A 21,633-nucleotide genomic window follows, 5' to 3' on the forward strand; every position below is an offset into this window, starting at 1 on the left:
AAACCGTTTGTTAAAATATTTTTTCCTTCCAGTTGGCCATCTTTGCTAGTTTTCTCATAAAAATAGCAAAATATGTATCTGATTTTTAACCAAAGAAGAAAAGCTCCGATAGATTACCTTTTAATGCTTAACCAACTCTTCTCCTAGAGATGTTGTTTCAAAGGGGAGTTTATTTTTCAAGTGAAATTATAGTAAAATACTTTTGAGAAGTATTTGTCATTGGTGACATATATGCATGACTGAGGCAAAAAGTATTTTGTCCTCAGTTCCAAAGTCAATACCAGGTGCAAGAGAAGTCAAATCACTGAGATGAACTGTTAGTATATTCTGTCTCACTTTTATAATAAATGCTAGATTTGTGAAATATTCACATTTGTGGATAAAGTGAGGTGTTAGCATGGTGAGCTGACAAAGCAGAACAAAAATACAGCTCCCTATGTACAATTCTTTTTTGAGCAAAAAGGTGTTAATCCTTGGGTAGTAACATGTAGAAAGTCTGTCGCAAAAAATACACACTGAAAACCTGATTCAGTGAATATGTTTCCTACCTCCATGGATATTCCCTCCAGGGTTTGGTGCCATTAAATTTAAAGATATCCCGAATATGTCATTGCAGGTTGCATAGTGAGATCATATAAAAAGATTTGTTACTTGTTATCATAAATTTAAACAGTTTGCTAATCCACTATGCCATTTCTAATCCATTAAAGAAAGAGGTGACAGAACAGGCAACTTTTTAATTCATTCGTAAAGAGGGATAAAGTAATTAGGAATATTCAATAACATCATTTGTTAAACCCTCTAATTATCTAGCACTAGAATCTGAAAAGGACAGGAATTTTTTTTTGAAAGCCCTTTCTATTAAAAATGAATGACTGACCACATATGACACACACACTGGAGAGCAACAACCTTACATATCTTGAAGCATGCCGGTTCCACAATGAAGTAAGTGACCAGCCTTGCAAAAACTTGTGTTTAGATACAAGAGTGTACTTGTGAATGTCTGAACTGCAGCTTAGCTCTCCATTGGTACCATATAAACAGTTTTGATCGCAGCAACTAATGCATTCAGTGCAGGTTCTTTAAAAGGAGTTCTCTCATCCAAGCCAGCATTTGCAGTACAGCCAAGTGCAAGTCAGCAGAAAGTCCTCCTTGATAACACTGCCATACAAAGCCATTCCTTGTCATACAGATTTTAGTTGAAGCCGTCAATAGAGGCAAAGCACAACAGACATGTTAAATGACTTCTTGAATGACTTAGGTTCTGTTATTATCTGGAAGTCATTGAGAAACCAACCATGGCTTCACAGGTGATCAGAAAAACGCCTTTTATATTTTTGAATACTGCCATATGCAGAAAGATAGGCAGATGCAATCAAAAGGAAAAGAAGCCTCTTTATTCTAAAAAGTGACCCAAAAATCACGCTGAAATCTGACATTGACAGACCTACCGAACTTGTGAAGCCACTCTCAATCCTTAAAATGAAGTGCAGGCAAACGTTTATTCACTCAGACTCATGGGGCCCAGCAAGTATCAAGAGTGATGCAAATGTGTCAGCGTTCCAAATGGCTGGATGCACACAGATCAGTTGCCAATGGGAAACTGAGGAGTACCTTACTAGACCACTTGGTTGCTTCCCGATGCAGAGACTGAGCAGCGGCCAGAATGGGCTGGTTAACAGGCTGACTGGTTGGCATTAACAGCAGCTCAGGCTCGTAATCATCTTCAGTGTCAGAGGGGAGAGTGAATTCAACATCATCTGCATCCTCCTGCTCATCTACATCTACATCAGCCTCAGCGGCTTCATTAACCTCAGTCACACCAGGCTTTGAAAGTGGCAGGGAGATTGGAGAAACAGGGACAGTTAGTATTAGAAGCAGGATTTGGTAAAAGAGCTAAGCTGGTTTAGTAATCAAACAACCTCTTGGTCTATGAAAGGAAAATGAAAGCAATCCAAGGATCAGCAGAAAGGGGGCCAACCATTTCACCTGTGAACCAGTATTACTAAGAAATTAAGGAGAGAAAAAGTTAGGATTATTTGAAAGATGTGGAAAGAAATATTGTTCAGATGAGTACACATGATTTATCTTATGCATTTCAAGGAAATCTGAATTTCAGAACAACATTTTCTGGCAAGACAACGATGGTATAATTTTTTTTTTTTTTTAAATATGCCAATGAGACTAGAAAAGCATGCATAGCAGACAAGGACCCAGTACTGATGAAAACAAACTTTGCCTGTGGATGTGGTTTCACATAAGGATGTCTGGATGGGATAAGAATAGGCTGAGGTAATACAGCTGCCAGATACTGCTTTCTGTTCCCTTAGGGCATGGCTACACTTGCAGATGTAGAGCGCTGTGAGTTAAACCCGCCTTTGGAGAGCACACTAGGGAAAGCACTGCAGTCTGTCCACACTGACAGCTGCTTGCGCACTGGCATGGCCGCACTTGCAGCGGCATTGGGAGCGGTGCATTATGGGCAGCTATCCCAGCATGCAAGTGACTGCAACGTGCTTTTCAAATGGGGGGGGAGGGGGAGTGTGACAGGGAGTGTGTTGTGTATATGTGGGGGGAGAGAGAGTGGGGTTTTGGAGGGCTGAGAGCATGTCAGCATGCTGTCTTGTTAGTCCAGACAGCAGCAGACCCCCCCGACCCTCATCTCTCTCTCTCTCTCACACACATACACACACACACACACACACAGCATTCCACACTAATGCTTCCATGCCAGCTGTCAGAAACGGAGCTTTGAAAGGGCATTTCCGCATTCCTACAGGAGTTCAAAACAATGACAAGAGTGGCCACTTGACTTAAGGGGATTATGGGACATTTCCGGAGGCCGATCAGAGCGCAGTAACCCAACACCTCGTTCACACTGACGCTCGTGCATTGCAGCCAAGGCACAGCAAAAGTTATTCCTCTCGCCGAGGTGGAGTACCAGCAGCGATGTAGCCGCGGAGACAGAGCGCTCTACGTGCCTTGCCAGTGTGGACGGGGAGTGAGCTAGGGCACCCAGGGCTCCTTTATTGCGCTGTTACTCACAACTGTAGCCAAGCCCTTAGAGAAGTAAAGAAAAGAATTAACAACAGAGGAGTAGCAGGATTGGAAATGAAGGGCTATCAAGAGTACACAGAGAACAAAAAAGATTAAAGGGAAAGGAGATCGTTCTTGGTAAATGAAGTTATTAGTGTTTGTTATCAGACTGAAAATGGAGTTAGTAAAACAAAGCACTGTGAATAAGAATGTTTAGAGTACAAAGGGATTATGAAGAGGACTATATTGTTTTGCCATAATGTTGCAATTACCTTTTTATGTGTGAAAAAATGACGATTTAATGCCTACAGTGCAGAGTGTGGAGAGGAGATACCTAAGAAAACAATGTCACAGCATATTTTGCATGGAATGTTACCATAGCCAACACTTCCAAGACCATTGCATTATACAAAATTACTAATCACATTCTTCATACCAGATGAAGAGAGTGAAACAAGCCAAACAATCCTTATCAAGAAGGTATGTATTTTCTAATGTGCCTTGTCTTTAAGGCAGGCCTTTTATGGACAAAATCTACACGAGAAAAACATTGAAAGAGAAAAGCTATAATTTAAACTCAGTAAGTGACTCATCTTAAAAAAAAATCTTAGTCATGCAGAGCATCTTTCAGACATTACACAATATAAGCCCCTTTTGATTGATGGGTTTTATAATTCTTTATACTGAAGCGTAATTTAACTCTCAAACCCGAATGCCAAAGCTATCCTGATATAGATAATGTAGAGGCAGAAACTGTGCATTTGGGGAAACTGACCCACGTGGGCTTATGGACCCTCCATAAGACATTACGGAGGTGAGAGAACTCCAGGGTTTGCCCAGTGAAAAATGACATTTGTAAAAAGATTAAATTGGTAACTTTTGAGTCTTATAAAGACAGAGCATTAAAAAGCCTGTTAAAAAAATATTAAGCATTCCCCTCTTCCTTCCCCGCCCCCCCCATACAAAAAAGATATAGACGCGTCTGTTTGTGACAATAAAACCCCAGGAAAACACAAAAGTGAAAGATTGGCTTTGTGAACAGAGAGCCTGCCTCAGCCTGAAGTCCGGCAGGCTTGGGATGAGCTGGACCTTGTGTCTCATGATCTGTCAAGTCCCACACACCATGCTCAGTGCCTGCCATGCTAGATTTTCTCCAAAAGAGAAGGCCACCTCCTGTGGCTGCAGTGGAAAGTTAAAGACTCATCTTTTAAATACACCTCTACCCCGATATAACGCGACTCAATATAACACAAATTCGGATAGAACACAGTAAAGCAGTGCTCGGGGGGGGGGGCTGTGCACTCCGGCGGATCAAAGCAAGTTCGATATAACGCGGTAAGATTTTTTGGCTCCCGAGGACAGCATTATATCGGGGTAGAGATGTAGCTTCTCTGAGGATCATTACTGCTCAAAAGAAAGCATTTTAAAATTAAACCCAGAGCAAATCCAGGATGGTATCCATGATCTGCAGGGAAGAACGGGAGCAGGGGACACACACCATGGGACATTGCAGTTTCCTGAAGTTGTACCCATGGGACCAGCTTGCTTTGCAGCTGGTGTGACTTTAAAAGCATGAACGAAGGATGAAAAGTTAGACTTCAATTTCCTGGTTTTGTTGGTTTGAATCACTTTTCTTGAAAAGTTCTGAAAATATTGTTTTGTAATCCAGAGACCCCAGAGTTTAGGCTCATGCTAAAAACAGGAGAAGTTGTACATTGTTATTTTTTTTAAGCTGTATTGGTGTTTTGCTCTCGTAGGTAAATATTTTAGTAGGCATATTACTTAACATATAATCTACATATAGTAAACAAATATTTCAGTACTTATTGTATTTAATTGGATTGTCAGCTTTAATATCCAAACCACTAAGCACTTTCTGAAAAGTGCAAATTATAACCTATTGTTCCTCAAAATTACCTTTTAAGATGATTAACACGATAAAGGAGTAATCCTTTTGGGATATAAACACACAATAAAGCAAGCAGAAAAATATACTGAACTTCTCATGTAAAACACAGTTTTAGTCAGAAAAGTGGCTCCAAAATGGATTTGCGGGGTTTCTTGTTTATTACATCAATGATCCAGATCAATTTTCCTCATTTTACAAGTAAAGAGGCCTTTTCCAACTCAGTGCTCCTAACTCATTAGAATCTGTTTTCTGGTTTACATATCATCCCAAACAATGGCAATGCTGCAGACCAAATTCTGGCCTACAAGTTACACCTGTGGAAGCCCACACCTGCTGCCTAGAATGGGCTTTTTACAGCTGCAAACGAGGGCAGAATTTGTCTCTATAATTGTAACATAGCTAAAAACTTACATTGATGTGCAAGCCAGAATAGACTCAGTGTGTGCAAGTGTGACTGAATAAAAAGGAGTGAGGTGGTCCCATTTTTATACTGTCACTTTGACCATAACTGCACCTTACAAGCTTTAAAAATAATTTCTACGCAGTACATTTATACAGCTATTGTAGAAAGGTTCTCCCCAGAATTAACACAACCCAGCTCACAAGTGCTGCAAGTTTCACTTTTCCTATGTATGGAATTTTAATGCGCCAAGCATTAACTCCCAATTCAGTGCTAAATTTTAACCCTTTAAACTGAATGATCTTTGACCCCAAAGCCATACAATGGCTTTTAATAATAAGGTGTCTTAACAAAATAGTACCTTCCTAGAGGGGTAGGGGTTATTTTAAACAAAGATGATACATCTTCTAGAAACAGATGGCTCAGGAGGAGAAGAGTTAAATGGATGAGCTACCTACAGTTACCCAATCTAGCCTGACTGGTTCGTTTCTGTGATGTCCACCAGAACTACTTATAGTTGTTTTAACGTAGTTGTCAGTTTCCTACCTTAAAAGGGCAAAAAATATCAATGGTTCTGTGACATACTAACCAGCTTTGATGACCACAAACACAAAGTGAGCATGGAAGGCAAATCCATGTTTACACAGAATGTAAGTGCATTATAGTAGCTCTCCACATAAGAATGACCTTGAGAGAAGCTGTTCTGCTATTTTATGTTTTGAAGGTAAAAAGCTTCTAATTTCTCCAGCAGCAATGATTCAAGAATAGCTATCCAGTGGATGGCTATAAACATTCAAACTGAGTGGCTTCACAAATTCAGGGATGTTATAATCAAGGGCCTGTCTACTTCACAACAAGCCTGGCCTAATTCTGTGGCAATACTCTTGCCTTCTGCAGTCACATTATAGCAGTGAGGAGATTCTGTGGCATCTTCCAACTGCATTTTCATATTTAATTTAAAAAAACCTAATTATAATTGTACCCTTTGTTTCGTGTAATATTAAATTGCATTTATTTTATTCTGCCCCCAACATTTACATTTTCAGCGCACTCCAGAACTTAGGATATGTCTACTGAAGTGCAGCTGCAGCTACACCACTGTAATGTAGATACTTCCCTTCTGTTGCTTTAGTGTGTTTATTCCAGTTGCTGTAGTAAATCTATCCTCTCAAGAGGAAGTAGGTAGGTCAATGGAAGAATTCTTCCATCAAACTAGCTGTATTTACAGCAGGAGTTAGGTCGACCTAATTACATCACACAGGGTGCAAAATTTTTCACAGCCCTGAGCAATGTAGTTAGGTTGACCTAAGTTTTAGGTGTAGATCAGTGCTTAGCAGTACAAATGTATAAATTCTATTATAAAAGGAGGTCAGGAGAAAGCAGGAAGTTTTGCAGCTGGAGAAGGGGAAAATAGGAGGTGGTTCCAGCATCTGAGAAGCAGTGGAAGGCAGTCTGGGTTTGTGGGATTAGCATATTAATTTGGCATGTTAACCAGTTCACTAGCATTTAATGATATTACCACTGAAATATGCATCATTAGTTTTCAAAATTAACACCCCATGGAGGCATATGGAGCATATCATGTCTCGCAGAGCCATTTTTTAGGGATTTACACACATCATTAAATTGACTCCTAGTCTGAGAAGTATAAAAGGTTGGAAAAATGAAAGCCTGTAATCTTCAGCATAATGCTGTGACAAATATCCAGCTGTTTAATCATGGCATACACGGAATCCCATCTACAATGCTTCGTTTTATCCCAGAAAATGAAAGGAATGCCAACAGCTGACTTTGGACAGTCAAGCTCATGATTGGTCCTGGAGAATGATTCTAATTTCTTTCAGTCCTAGATCTTTGACTATTATTTCTAATTTCCAGAGATAAACACCTTTCTTACATTAGTTGTTAAGAGTCAATAGAAACAAGCCCTTTTATACACTTCACTTACCTTGCTAGACCATTTTCGGGCTTCATCGTGTAGCTGCCTAGCAGCCATCATCATGGGCTGATTAATCACTTCTCCCGCTTTCTGCTCTGGGAACTCTTCATCCTTCTCTTCGGGAGGAGGTGGTCTGGGTGGTGGAACTTCACCCTCTGGAAGGGGTGGTTTTGGAGGCGCAAGTTCATCAGTCAGCTAAGCAAGAAAGGAATATATTCTGTACACTTGAAAATATACTGGCACAAAACATGGTACCAGGTTGTTAGACATCTGCAGGACAATGAGGAGCTCATGCTGTCTCACATTTAAAGGACTCTCCATCACAAGAAAAGTACGTTCACAGTAGTTTACGCCTTTTCACACTGAAGGCTGGCCCGCTAAGTTTCTGGTGCTGACCGGCCAAATACAACTACCATTTTTATTTAAAGAATAAAACAAATGTTTTCCATTTGGTCAAAATCAATACTTCTCCTCTACCTTAAACTCAAATCATTGCCCTGGACTTATGGCCTCTGCTTAATAGAAAGAGTAGGCCACCTCCATATAAATTCACAGGGGTCCCTTTTCTCCCAAAAGCACATTGCATGATCCATGTAGCCAGAGATATAAATGGATCCAAAAGGATTCATTTTAGAGGGGCAGGGGAAGAGTGGCATGAAAGTGGCATGAAAAGCCTATGCTATTCCCTTGTCTTGTAGTTAGAATATGTTCTGTGGCTTACCTCTCTGAGTGCTGTTTTACACTAGATGAGGTTTAAACTAAACCATATCACAGGCAAAAGTATGGGAGATCATAACGAACATGAACTAGTGGGTAGAATTTGAGGCTTCCCCACTCCTCACTACATGAGACAAAGCACATAAGAGTGAGGTGATGATATTTCTAATCATTTTATTTGCTAAGACTAAAATTACAACCATTGCGCTGAAAGACATTCTCTTTAGAAGATGAAGTTAACTTCTGTATTTCCTGTTTGAAAGTCCTGTCACTTAAGAAACATGGATCTATAAAGCAAACAATGGACTGGGGTCTAGCTGTCTCAAAGGTTGCCTCTCTCCCTCTTTCTGCTTCAAGAAGGGTTCTGTGATGTTTGCACCTCATCCAAAGTCCACTGACGTCAATGAAAGTCTTCCATTGACTTCAGTGGTCTTTATATCAGGCTCTTTGATGAAGTGCTTCAATCTTAAATTAAGTAATTACGCTAGCTTCTAAAAAAGGACCACCAAAACTATTTAAAGTGAAAAGAAGTCCAGTACATCCCAACAGGACTCTACCTGAACTGAAGTGTCTCTGGAAAAAAAAAAAAGTTTTATTGTCATTGGATGCAATCAGTACTTTATCAGTGCAACTCAAATATACTATTACTGAGAAACTGAATTGCACTTACATGAAGCTGCTCAATGTCAGGGGGAGGAGGAGGAGGGAAATCAGGTTCCTGAGGCTGGAAGGCTTCTCTGACTTTTGCCACAGCTCCCAGAATCCTATATCCAGAATCCAGGAAGCTCTTCTGCAAACCTGATCAGAAGATCCAATGTTTAATTTAATATGCCCTTGTCACCTTGCATGTTTGGGGGGGGGGGGGGGGGGAGGGAGAGTACTACTCTCAGGAGTATTTGCAGTTTGCACAATACCTGGTTCAAATTATTTTGGTACCTTCAAAATTTAGTTGCAAAATATAATGGTATTTAAACAACAGACAGCATGTTGTACAGTGAGTTTTAATTTTTGGAATGTTAATTCTAGAATAGCCAGTGGGTTTAAACCAGTGCTAAGGCTGGAGTAAGAATCCACTATGAATAGCCAAAGTAGACTCAGGCACAAACATGCAACATCTTGCCATTTTACAGAAAAAATGCAGGTGGTCCTCTTGCCAGCACATTTCAAATATTCACCTGGGACAAAGATCACAAGACACAAGTCTCTTCATAGGTGGTAACAAAAGTAGTGAACTAAGGGCTGATCCTGTTCCCTTTAACTCACTGGAGGATTTCCCATTGAATTTAATAGAAGCATTAAGTACTGTGCATCTTGATTGCACGATACTAGGGTTTTTGAGGTCATGATATACGGACAAGGAGAAAAACTAGTAGTTTCAAATCTGCAAAAGCTTCAAACATTAAAAAGGGGGAAAATGCTTGAGAGAAGCTCTTAGCTTAATGCTTACCAGGGTCAGAAATGTTTCCTGCCACAGCTTTAGCATCCATTACCATTGGTGATATAGTTTTGCTTAGGTCGTCAGAGGCTGCCTTAACAGCTTCCCGGAATTTGGGATCCTCTGAATTTTCAACCTCCTTCTTTGCCACCAACAGGATCCGGTTTGCTCGCCGAGCAATGCTGGTGGCACCAGCTACAAGCATCTGAGGTTGGATATTGGCCATTGCAACTTTACATTTATCTAGGTCTTTCTTAATAGCTTCTTCCGATGCATCCAACAGAGACTTGGTATCAATTGCTTCATCTACCAACCCTAGGATAAAAATTGAACATGTTAACATTCCACTTCCATGTATGAAAAGGGAAATGGGTATTTAGGGCTCTGGAGGTTGTTCACATTTGGAAGTAAGTATTTACTTTCCTGAATGTTTGGTTCCTTAGATACAGAGTTTAGATTGTTAGAGAAAAGTGTGCCAGAGAAAGTTACATACAGTAGCACAAAGATACAGCATTATCTTCATCATCTGTAACAACTTAAAACAAAATTTTCCCAACCATTGTCATAGGTCACCTTGAAAGAAGGGACAAGAAATGCCATATCTAGAAATGTTATTGCATGAACAGCATATAATCCACAATCCACTCATGCCTGCCCTCATCCACAGCATGCCAGCAGCAACATGCACCACATCAGAAAGGGTGACTTTTAGAAGAAATTTGTTTTGATTGACAAGATATCCCAGCGTGGAAATACCATGTTGAAAGTGCATTAGAAATGCCTACGTAAGTTTGAACTAGAGCAGCGGTTCTCAAACTGTGGGTCGGGACCCCAAAGTGGGTCATGACCCCATTTTAATGGGGTTGCCAGGGCTGGCTTAGACTTGCTGGGGCCTAGAGCCAAAGCCCAAGCCCAAGCCCTTGGGCTTGGGCCCCCCGACCTGAGACAGTGGCTCCCTGTGGGGTGGCGAGGCATGGGCGGGCTCAGGATTCGATCCCCCCTCCTGGGGTCTTATAGTAATTTTTGTTATCAGAAGGGGGTCGCAGTGCAATAAAGTTTGAGAACCCCTGAACTAGAGAATAATGGGGGGTTTCATTTAGCACCTATATAAAAACAAGAAACCAGTATTGTTAGTACTATGCAACATAGGTGTTTTCCTGGGTCAAACTGTAGGCCTGCTATTTATTTCAGACATAAAAAGTTGTGCAGCCATTATTTTGTGCACATTTCATCCACCTTAACAGGAGAAAAATACCAAAAATTAGCAATAAGTAAAAGAGCTTTCAACAAGAATTCTTTACCTGTCATTTTTTCCACATTATCAATCCACTGGTTTTTCATGGTCTCAAAATGTTCATAAGCAGCTTGATTTCCAGGGTTTCTCAAGAGAATACGAGCAGCTGATATTACCTGCCAAATGTCAAATATTTAATACAAAAATATTGTTACACAGGGACACTATACATTATCATGAAAATACACTATTTTTTAATACAACTAGTTGTCCAGTTTTACTTCTAATACTCATATGTCAATTTTAGTTCCACTATGAAAAGCCTTCAGCTGCACAAAGAATTCCACTGTGTGAAAAGGTTTTAAAATTGCCCTTAGACACCAGGTATCTCGAATTGCAATTCACATGTCACACAAAAAGGTCCACTTTCATGATAAAATTTTGCTCAAAGGAGCTAAAGCAAATGAGCAGTATATATCAAAACTTAGATCTATAGGACTGTACAAAATTATGCTTTTACATAAAGTTAGAAAATCATTTTAAAAGAAAAACACATTTTCTACTCATATGTTTTGTTAAAAATCATTTTTGTTAGCAGGAAAATTCATCGAAATTACTGCCCAAAAACTGGAGAGCATGAGACTGTCTCCATCATCTATTCAGCCTTGTTGTATGTAATGGCTAAACACAATATCCTCATTTTTATAGTTCCACTTTAAAGTGGATGTCACAACACAAATACACACAGAGTTCTTCACGTTAGTTACATCTTAACACAAATACTAACGGTAATATCACCAACAACTTGTTTTGGTGAATGGGATCATACAGAAAATTCCTTTGGAGATTAACAATGCCACCTAATTTATTATATTTCTGAGATGAGTAAAGAGACCTGCGGCGTGAGTTCTCTTGCTGATTTCACAGCTGCTTGAATGCCTTCCACAGTCGTTTTATTAGCAGTTCCAACAGCAGCTGCTTTTTCTGCTGTTGCTCCAAGTCTAGCAGCATGGTTTTCAAAGTTTGCTGCCCTTTCATCAAACACCTGTGAGAGAAAGTGCATTAATAGCAGTTTACCTTCTCAAAGAAATGCTTTCTTTTCTATTCAGAGCGTAATACCATACTATGCACCATGATGTCTGACCAACTAATAGATTTACTTCAGACACTGGGGGAATTTGAACCCAAGATTTCCTATTTGCTAGTCAGGTGCTTTTACCAAGTAGTATCTTCGGACAACAATGTTTTACTTTGTAATTCTTATGTTATTGCCAAGTTTTTCTAATCAAATTAACAGACATTTTAAACTGCTAATCCATCCTGTACAGCTTGTTGGCAAGGGGTGTCATCACACTTCCACTGATGCATGGTATTTCTTACATTATTCTGTAGTAGAACTAGTCAGGAATTCCTCACACTGCATAATAAAAGGCATTTTGTCACAGCAGCTTTGAACCCATAGCTCCCTAGGAATTAATTTGCCTACCAAAAACTAGGTTTCGTTGATGGGAAGAATGCAGCACATGCCAAAGGTTATGACTGTCATTCTTGATACAATTATTTCTAATTCATTAGAAGTGACAGATTTTTCCTAAAAGGCTTTAATATGTTTAATTTTAAAAGTAAGAGAAATAAAACAGAAAAGAATTTTCCATGGAAGGTTATAATAAAGTGGATATTTATTCTAGAAACTAAAACGTTCTAAATAGAAAAATGTCTTTCTCTCTCTCCACACACACACACTTTGTTTTATACACTTATTTTCTGAATATATGCTCTAGTCATGGGGGGCGGGGGAGAGAAATTAGGTCTAACACATTGTTGCGTCCTTGCATGAACATGATCAGCATCTATTGCATATAAAGATATAAAAATGATTAACTAGTTTAAGTACCCATCTGTCATACAAGTAGCTTAAGAATGTCAACAGCATCAGGACAGGAAGATCCTTGGTAAGATCCTAGGATTAACTGAATGTTTAGGGACTAATTTTCCAGTGAATCATGACACAACCTTCAACTTCCAGTAGTTCAGACTACTGCTCAGCCATTCTTTATTAGCAATTATGGATCAGAAGAATAAGGGCAAAATCTTGTCTTGTAAAAAACTGTGTAGTTAAGTATAAGAAGCTGAATATAAGAAAATATTGGTTGCTCCTACCACACTTACCTCATCCCTATTGGGTGCATCAGGAGGTGCAGTGGCTGCTACTGCCAATAGTTTAATTGGGGTTGTAGTGTCACTAAAAATATCAGAAACCTCCTGGGTCATAGCTTCTTGCATCCTTGTTTTCAGATCCTGAAAAACATGGCATGAAAATTGTAAGATTTTGTAGAACTGTCAAATCCCAGAAACAGCATTCTTGCAAAAACAAAGTTCATGGGACCACACAAAATGGCAACAAACAGAAATATCCTCTACCAAGTATTTTTAAATACGGCTTCTTAAAGCCATCTGTAATGTTAACCCTTTGGCTACTAGTGATTATAGACCAAATTACCATTTGAAGGAATGAATAGTATAGTGTGAGACCCTAGATAGTCCTCAGATAAGTAGCTGCTGATGTGGTATCTTTGGTAAGTGAAAAAGAAAAACTTTAAATACTTGGCCAGTTTTCTGAACAACCCCTTCCATGTACAGAACATATCCTGCTATTCATCAAGAATCACAGATAGAATAGACTCTTTAAATTAGTCTGTCTATCCCACAGCACACCAAGATTTGGTCCCTAAAGTATGAAATCAAGTGCTTAAAGTCTCACTTGAAGCATGGGGCTCTCTATACTTCCAGTGAAAGCTGCTTCCACAGTCAAGTATTCAGTGTAAATTTTCCTATGCTACTTAATACTGAATTTAGTATTTATGTACCCACCCCACCAGCATGAGCAGAGGCTTCCTCAGCACTTAAACTGCTATAAAATGGTGACCGTTCTACCTATAGTGAAGTTTTACCTTCAAAGAATCCTGGAGCTGAGTGGCAATCGCCCTAGCCTGAGGAGACTCTCCTTCTCCTCTTGCTGCCAGGTCAGCTAGCTGGGCAGCCAGCTGTTCTACACGATCACATTTGGCAAGGAGGTCTTGACGATAAGGTCCTATCATGACATTGGCTAAACGACGACCTTCAGCCACCAGTCCCCGGATTGCAGCTTGGCCTACAATAAAATGAAGTACTTCAATAATTCACAGACCCCAGAGGTAGAGGGAGTAACTCAGTTATACTGTCAAATGAGTAGCAATTAAGGACTAATTTTATTTTTTGGTTCAACAATTAACCTTCTGGTTTTTCAGCTGTATTTGAAGAAGGAGATTTGCATTCAACAGCATTTCAAACCCAATGGAAAAAGTTAAAGTCTTTTCAAACTCTCCTTTTGTGCAATATGCTGATGGTTGGCCCGAGCCTCACCATCCTTAGCTAGGGTGGGTTGGCAAGAACAGAATATTAGTTAATTATGTTCCCACTGACCTAATCACCATGAACTTGATACCACCTTAACAATACTCACCAATTCTGATTACTGTAAATTGGCGTCCATCCCTCAAATTATTTTAGGGAAAAAAAGTTTAGGTGCAGTAACTAAATCAAGCAAAGGCAACAAGGAGGAAGAGACAAAGGGGTAGAAAGAGTAGTGATGTACATCATATCCTCTTTTCCTCAGATATCATAGATAGGAGAGATTTATCAGCTGTGATGTGAGACTTAAGTTTTCACGGGTTGGGGCGGAGGCAGGGTGGGAGGGATGACAACCATTTTTTTCTTGCAAATCATCTCCATATTTAGTCTTGACAATCTCTTGTGTTCATTTATTTAGAGATTGTTTTTCTAATACCACAGCAGAGTTCTTTTAAATAGGAGTTATTACATTTAAGTCTTAAAGATACATGGAGTATGGCTGTCTTCACTTAAGTCTAACAGACAGAAATTTGGCTGATTGTGCAACAGAGAAGTTTAGAACTCAGGACATAAGTTTAAAGATTTGGTTACGGAGAGCTGAGAATAATTTTGTCACAGCCCCAGAATATAAAAGAGATGCAACGCAGAGTACTGACAGCAACATTTTGTGACATCTTAGTTTAGCCAAGTAGAGTCTTGTTAGAATCCAGTAATATCTATTCAAGTTGTTGTTTTGGAGTAAGCAAAGAGCAGGTGATGAAGACATTCATTTGATATTTCACCCTATCTTGCCCAATTTTTAATCTGGCAGTGAGAATTAAAGATTTCAATCCATTTATTGCTCAGCAGAAGCAGATTATAATAAAGCTGTTTACAAAGCAAACAGAGGAGATGCCAGCAAAATGACCCACACCATTCTAGAACAACATGTTTTATGGTTCAGAACTTAAATCAATCCATACTATAGTGCCAAGTTTTACGCTGGGAGAAGTGTAAACATGCAAAATTATTTGAGACACGGTCAACTCCCTGTTCAGAGAACAGCACAGAAATATTTTCCTAAGACTAAATTTACCAGGCCAAATTCTTTGAATAGTACTGTAGAGATCTAACAGAGCACTGTGTTCTCAATGAATCCTTCGTAGAGGAATCTTACCACCCGCCATAACAAATGCAATAGATTTAAAATAAAAGTCAAAACCAACACACATTAATGCAACATTACGACAAATTTTTAAACGCTTAACAAATTCAGAAGTTAAGGCTCCCACAACTACTTATTCTGGCCCTTCACACATTTTTGACATTACATATTATTGTACCTATTGACTAAAGCCTTAACTTATTTCCAGTGCAGGAGAGTTCCAATTCTTATGGAAGTTACATAATTTGCATCTAAAATCTCAAACGTAACTATGCAATTATATATCTTTTTTGCACCTAAACTTTTGCTTATTGTTTCTTTTAAAGGGGGAAAGAGTGAACAATCATATCTGTTTACATTTCATGCCTCCAGGAGCTGAATGCTGATGTAAGATGCAGTGGATTCTGGGGCAGTTTGAAATTGGAGAAGCTCCCACCAACCAGACCTCCTGGGACACACTTTCACAGCTTCCAGAAGGCCTGGGGAGTCTCATCACACTTTGTTGTGCAGTTCCTGCATCAGGAAATGGCTAAAATTGCATGGTATCGTTCCATGTTGTCAACTTCTAGAGAAAATTTGCAAAGTTCAAAAATAAAAAGGTCTCTTTAACTGCCAGCCTTGCAATCCCTACCTGTGATCTAAACATCAGGTTGTTCACGCATCAACAGAAGTAATCCTGACTGCACTGAAAGATGGGGGCAGACACTGAAGGTCTACAGCTGCACTACACCTGGGCCAGGTTGGGATTCCTGGTGGTCTTCACAGCTCTGCTGCCTGCACCTCACTACTATGATGAATGAGCTCATAAAATCAAGATTTCAAAGAAACCTTTATTGAAACTATTTTTTGGATAAAAGCCATCCTGCCAGCTAGAAAGCTGGTCAGAAAACAAGAAAACCACCACAAATGTGGTGGTCGGGGCTGAATCATTTGTCTTCGTAAAAAGGTTTAATTAATTTTCCCACCACTTCCAATTATTAACAAAAAAGCAACTCCTGAATCATTATTATATGCCTGCAAGTGACATACCATGACTATTTGATCACTTTTTCCATTGATTGCTGGTAACAAAATAATATTGTTGTTCCATAAGATTGTGTAGAAACTGTATGAGGTGAAGCCATATCTTTAAGAAAAACCTTACAGAATGAAACATCTACTTTCTATTTACATGGGAGTTAATTTCCTAATTTGCAGCCGATATACAAATGTGTATTTTAGGCATTGTACTTGAATTACAAACAATACAAAGCAGTGTAAAAATATTGCATTATGTTTTGTTCCTACTTACATGTATGGATATTAGAAAGTAACTTCAAAGGCATGTATGGTACCACTTGTTGACTCATCAAGTTTTTTGTGAGCACAGTGATTTTATACCAATTTTTAGTTAGAATAGTGAATGCATGTTAAATTCACAAATCCAATTGATCTGACCATCACCTTAGAAAGGTCCTATCTATATTGCAAGCTCTCCCATCTTTGATATGATGCTCATTTTCCTCTGCTTAAGTTCCAGTGGAGGATCCATCACCACACCTCAACATTCACCAGCAGAAGCAGCACAGAATGCTGCTATGAGCCACATGCTACAAACTACACACCTCTACATAAACCAAACGTCTCAAATGTGCTAAACAAAAATCTCAGGAGACGCAGTTTTATTGTTCCGATTTATTATGAAGCCAAACAGTGATTCAGCAAACAGCTCACCTACTCCACGGTCATCAACTGTCGGATTGTCAATCCACCTTTGAGCTTGCTCAATCTTGCCCTCCAAATGAACAGCTGCCTTAACTGGCCTGGTGTTTGCTACCGCCCTGTTTGTTTTAGACTGTAAATTCTGCAGTGATGTAGCTACTTGCTTAGCCAGTACCCGGGCCTCTGGAGAGTCTCCTTTCCCACTGAAAATTCAGAAAAGATAGTTGCAGTCACTCGCTCAACTGAAATCAATACAAGACATTATATATTTTTGAAAACAGATTTAACTATCAAGTATCAGAGAGGGGTAGCTGTGTTAGCCTGTATCCACAAAAACAACGAGCAGCCGTACAGAACGCAACACCATCCACAGCCTCAGAAACAACTCTGACATTATAATCGAAGGGGCTTCAAAAAAAACCTGCAGAGCTACAATTCATTTGCAAACTTAACACCATTAACTTGGGCTTGGACTGGGAGTGGCTAGCTCACTACAAAAGCAATTTTCCCTCTCTCAGTATTGATACGTCCTCAACAATTATTGGGAGTGGACCACATCCACCCTGATTGAATTGGCCTTGGTTCTCCACTTGTAAGGTAACTCCTTCCTTAGAGGTTTTTAAGGTCAGGCTTGACAAAGCCCTGGCTGGGATGATTTAGTTGGGGGTTGGACTAGATGACCTCCTGAGGTCCCTTCCAACCCTGATATTCTATGATTCTGTGATTCCCTTCTCTTCATGTGCCAGTATATTTATGCTTGTATTTGTAATTTTCACTCCATGCATCTGAAGAAGTGGTTTTTTACCTACAAAAGCTTATACCCAAATAAACGTGTTAGTCTTTAAGGTGCTACCGGACTCCTCGTTGTTTTTGTAGATTTAACTGTGATACTCTCGTGACTCAATTCACTATAACGACGTTCATTATGTACAAAAACAGAAATTAAGAATAATGACCGACAACACTTTATTTATGGTGTTAGAAAGACAATGTACGGACTGTAGGGTAGCAAAATCTGAAGAAAACCTTATGTTAAAAGCACTAACTACAAATGGAAAAAGTGACAGATTTAATATTAAAGACCACTGTTGACACCACATAAGCGTAACCCTCCTCTTCCACCATGCACTTTCTTTTCAGATCTGATACTGAAACACTTTCTTTAGCTAAGCATCGAACTAAAGCTGACAGATCCTTGTGGGACCATTTTAATGCTATGCTTTTCTAAGATTTATCTGTATTAAAAGATAGGTATAATGATTAATGATCCAAGAGCTTGAAAGATCATCTGACAGTTTAGTAACTTTCTTAAAGGACCAGAGTTATCATTTGGGATGGCAATTGTATAAGTAAATGCATAAGTGCACCTTAGTTAGTATTACAGACTGTGGCGAAATTCTGTGTTATTCTGCAGCTCCTTTCTACTGCTCCGGTGGTGCAAAGAGGAGAGTTTCGGCTTCACCTTGCCAGTGGAGAATTTTTATGGCAGAGGAGATAAATATCTTCTTATAGGAGGACCTCAAGCCATCTAATCTTCTGCAGTAGAGATATGGTACAGGAAGGAGTCCTTTGCTACAAGCTACTAGTCAATCTGAAGTGCAAGACTATGATATTCTCTGTCCCATGAAAATGTTTTGCTCCATGCAGAAGGAAAACCCACAGTATGAGACATACATTCTCAACAGAACAGATAATTATACTTTCAGGATGCAAATTTCTCTGTGCAACTATTTTGAATTTTCTGATCCATCAAATTCATGCACTTAAACTACAACTGCAAGATGCTCAAATACCACAATGTGCGCAGTACAGATACATACTGTCTTCGTAGATCTGACAGTTTAGCTGTCAGAGCAGAGATTTCTCCCAGGGAACGCAGAATGTCATCTCTGTCTTTGGGGTCCTCACACAGTTCTGCAATTTTCCTGGCTTCGGCCATAATTCCCCGAATTTGTTCTTCCCCTTCACTTCCCCCATTAGGGTCTGCAAGCCAGTTCTTCATATAAAGAAATAGGTACAAATAAAGATTAAGTCATCTCCTTATATAAAATCTTTTGAACAAGGGCACTTCACAAAAGGTTCTTATATTGATAACATACCCTGATATTCTAATGGCAACCAGGTGTTTTGTTATATGAGGCAAGCATACAAAGTTATGTACATCTTAGCTACCATTGTCAAGTCCCACTCACATGTACAGTTTTCACAAGTGCACTTTAACTAGATTCGGTTTAAGTATTCACAACTGTTTTATACCTATGTTTCTCACAAGTTAAGAATTGTTTTTTTTATTTTGACAATGTACAGTTCTTTTTAGGAATCTTTCTAAAAATGTTGTACAATAGAACGCTAGATAGTAGTTCTTTTTTTAGCACTGAATTAATGGAGTGCATGACCTAACAATTGAAGATTAAGTTTTGCTGTTAAGAAGATACTGTACTACATATTCTTCCTCCATTATAAAGCTGAATAAACTACCCTCTTGGTCAACAATGTACTGTTTACCATTTGCATAAAAACACAGCAGCTCTCAAACTGCATTTGTACTTCCCACAGAGAGCCCAAAGGAGTTCAAAATTGCGAAACTTTCATAGCATTGGCCAAATGTTATGGCCAAAATTAGACTGTACCTCCCCGTCTATTTTCAGAAATGTATCAGTTTTTACATCTGTGTTAAAGAATTTCCATCTTGAGAGAGAGAGAGAGAGAGAGAGAGATTGATTGTGAGAAACTGTAACAGAACTCCTATGAGCTCCCACTAGATAGTGAAATCAGAAAGAAGAGACTTACGTACGTTCAAGAAAGTGTCCCCAATATATACCTCATATAAAGTAATGACTGTGTTTGGGGATGCCTGCAATAGTTCAGCACAGTAACTTAAAGGCACAGTTTGAGAGATTTTGGGAATTCATAAAATTACTAGGTACCTGAGCAGCATCAATTTTTTTAGCAATTGCCTGCTTAGAGTTGGTCATGGCCTCCAGTTTGCGGGCTGCATTTTCCACTTTCGCTGTAAGCAAATCCAGACCTTGAGACACCTGCTGTGCTTTCTGCATGGCCATTGGTGTAACACCTTGTCCTCTACTCAAAAAACACAAAGATCATCATAGGAATATCATACAAAAAGTATTTTTTTTTTAAATTACAAAAAACACTAACTTTTGTTTTCGAACTTTTCATCAATTCTTACCACAACCATGATATTGCAAAGGTGTTCAGGAGACATGTTTAAAAAGTACGCTGGGGAGCGGGAACAAGAAGGCAACAGCTCATCTGAACACTGGCTAGGACAGGTGCCTCTTGAAAAGTAAACACAAATGGCACCTGTCTCTTACTAGAGTTTTACATGCAGCATCAGCACAAGAATTGAATTTTTGAAGGTTCCCTAGTATGATGACAAGAAGAGGAAAGGGCATTATGGGGGCAGAGTGCAACTGAATTACCCATGGTAGAGCCCTGTGTCTACTTCCTCTGTTCATTCCTCAGAGGCTTCCCAACACTCCTAGGACAGTTTAAACAATGGCACTTAGTGGGAATAATCTTTTGCCACATCTTATGCTGCATAAAGCAAGGAGGACTGGATTAAATGAGTTATGTACTGCAATTCAAAGGTACACTCTTCTTTGGTTCCCATATTTACACCATTTCAAAAGATAGAATACTGAAAAACACACACCGGCTCTTGGTAGGACATCTTACTAAATTGGAACCCGAGGGAAGGTTATTGAAATACATGTAGGAGATCAGCAAAGCTCTGCAGGAGAAGAATTGAAACCACCACAGGTGGCTGTTCAAACATTTAGAAATGAAGTACAACTGAAGAGGAACATTCTTTAAAGTAAAAGCCCAAGAATCTTATAGGTTTTTAGATGTGGTTGTAGGACTCTCAGGTTCTAAGTGTCTGAAGTACTAGGGTTAATAAAGAGGTTTTTCCTCTTCTTATAAAAGAATACTTTGTTAGTTTAAGAGAGCAGACATGGATGACCGGGGGGGGGGGGATGGGAGGGGGGACGACACCAAATGAGGAGGTTGTGGATAATCATGTAATAGGAAGTCTAAAGGTCCTCTCTCCTGAGTCAGGCCAGATCTCTAGATATGCTTCTTCTACCCTATCCTCTGAGAAATTAGGTATAAGGACTTTTAACTATTTAGCCAGCACAGAAATTAACTGTTTGGGGGGGGGGGGGGGGGGGAAAGAGGTTCAGCATTATCCTGGACGTTTCAAGCCAATACAAGACTGTCATCAACTGTTGCTTTGTGAAAGAAAGAAAACTCAACCTTGAGACTGAATTTGTCCTTGATGCTCTGCAAAAAAAACAGGTAAAATTTCAAGGCAAATCCTGCATTATTTCTTTATGAATCTGCTAGAAGCTTTTAGATTCAAGTTTTAACTTTTTTCTTCCACGGCTCCCATGAAGGCCGAAATGGATCGACACCTTGAAACTGGTTTTGTGGACAATGCAACTAATAATTTAGAGACTGCTTCAGGTTTAAGAATTGCACAAATGGAATCATTAAGCAACTAAGTTAATATTCTGAAAGTTGGAACAGATTTGTGCCTTTTGATGTACAAAGACTGTGAACTGATAACGACTATTAATGTATACGAGTGCTCATTTAGCTAAATACAAAAGTAGTATTCCAAGCATGAGGGTATACCATTAAAATATTTTATGGTTTAGCATACAGTGGATTTAATTTCTATTTAAAAAAAAAAAAGCTGAG

At 39.3% G+C, this 21,633-nt stretch overlaps 1 protein-coding gene across 2 annotated transcripts in view; it reads right to left on the reverse strand.

Moving 5' to 3' along the window:
- Positions 1-21,633, reverse strand: part of LOC112106604 (vinculin) — a 113,638-nt gene that overhangs the window by 11,910 nt on the left and 80,095 nt on the right. Inside the window, exons 9-19 of one of the 2 annotated variants that reach the window (XM_026653689.2) lie at positions 19,836-19,989; positions 18,729-18,904; positions 16,921-17,111; positions 13,625-13,824; positions 12,843-12,971; positions 11,569-11,718; positions 10,741-10,849; positions 9,452-9,754; positions 8,675-8,802; positions 7,297-7,482; positions 1,618-1,830 (exon numbers count right to left, since the gene is read on the reverse strand). In XM_026653689.2, coding sequence (XP_026509474.1) covers positions 1,618-1,830; positions 7,297-7,482; positions 8,675-8,802; positions 9,452-9,754; positions 10,741-10,849; positions 11,569-11,718; positions 12,843-12,971; positions 13,625-13,824; positions 16,921-17,111; positions 18,729-18,904; positions 19,836-19,989 — 1,939 coding nt within the window. The remainder of the gene's footprint in view (positions 1-1,617; positions 1,831-7,296; positions 7,483-8,674; positions 8,803-9,451; positions 9,755-10,740; positions 10,850-11,568; positions 11,719-12,842; positions 12,972-13,624; positions 13,825-16,920; positions 17,112-18,728; positions 18,905-19,835; positions 19,990-21,633) is intronic. The other variant, XM_026653690.2, reaches the window with a different exon arrangement.

This window comes from Terrapene carolina, unplaced genomic scaffold (genome assembly GCF_002925995.2).
Source record: "Terrapene carolina triunguis isolate 2854851 unplaced genomic scaffold, T_m_triunguis-2.0 Scaffold147, whole genome shotgun sequence".
NCBI lineage: Eukaryota > Metazoa > Chordata > Testudines > Emydidae > Terrapene > Terrapene triunguis.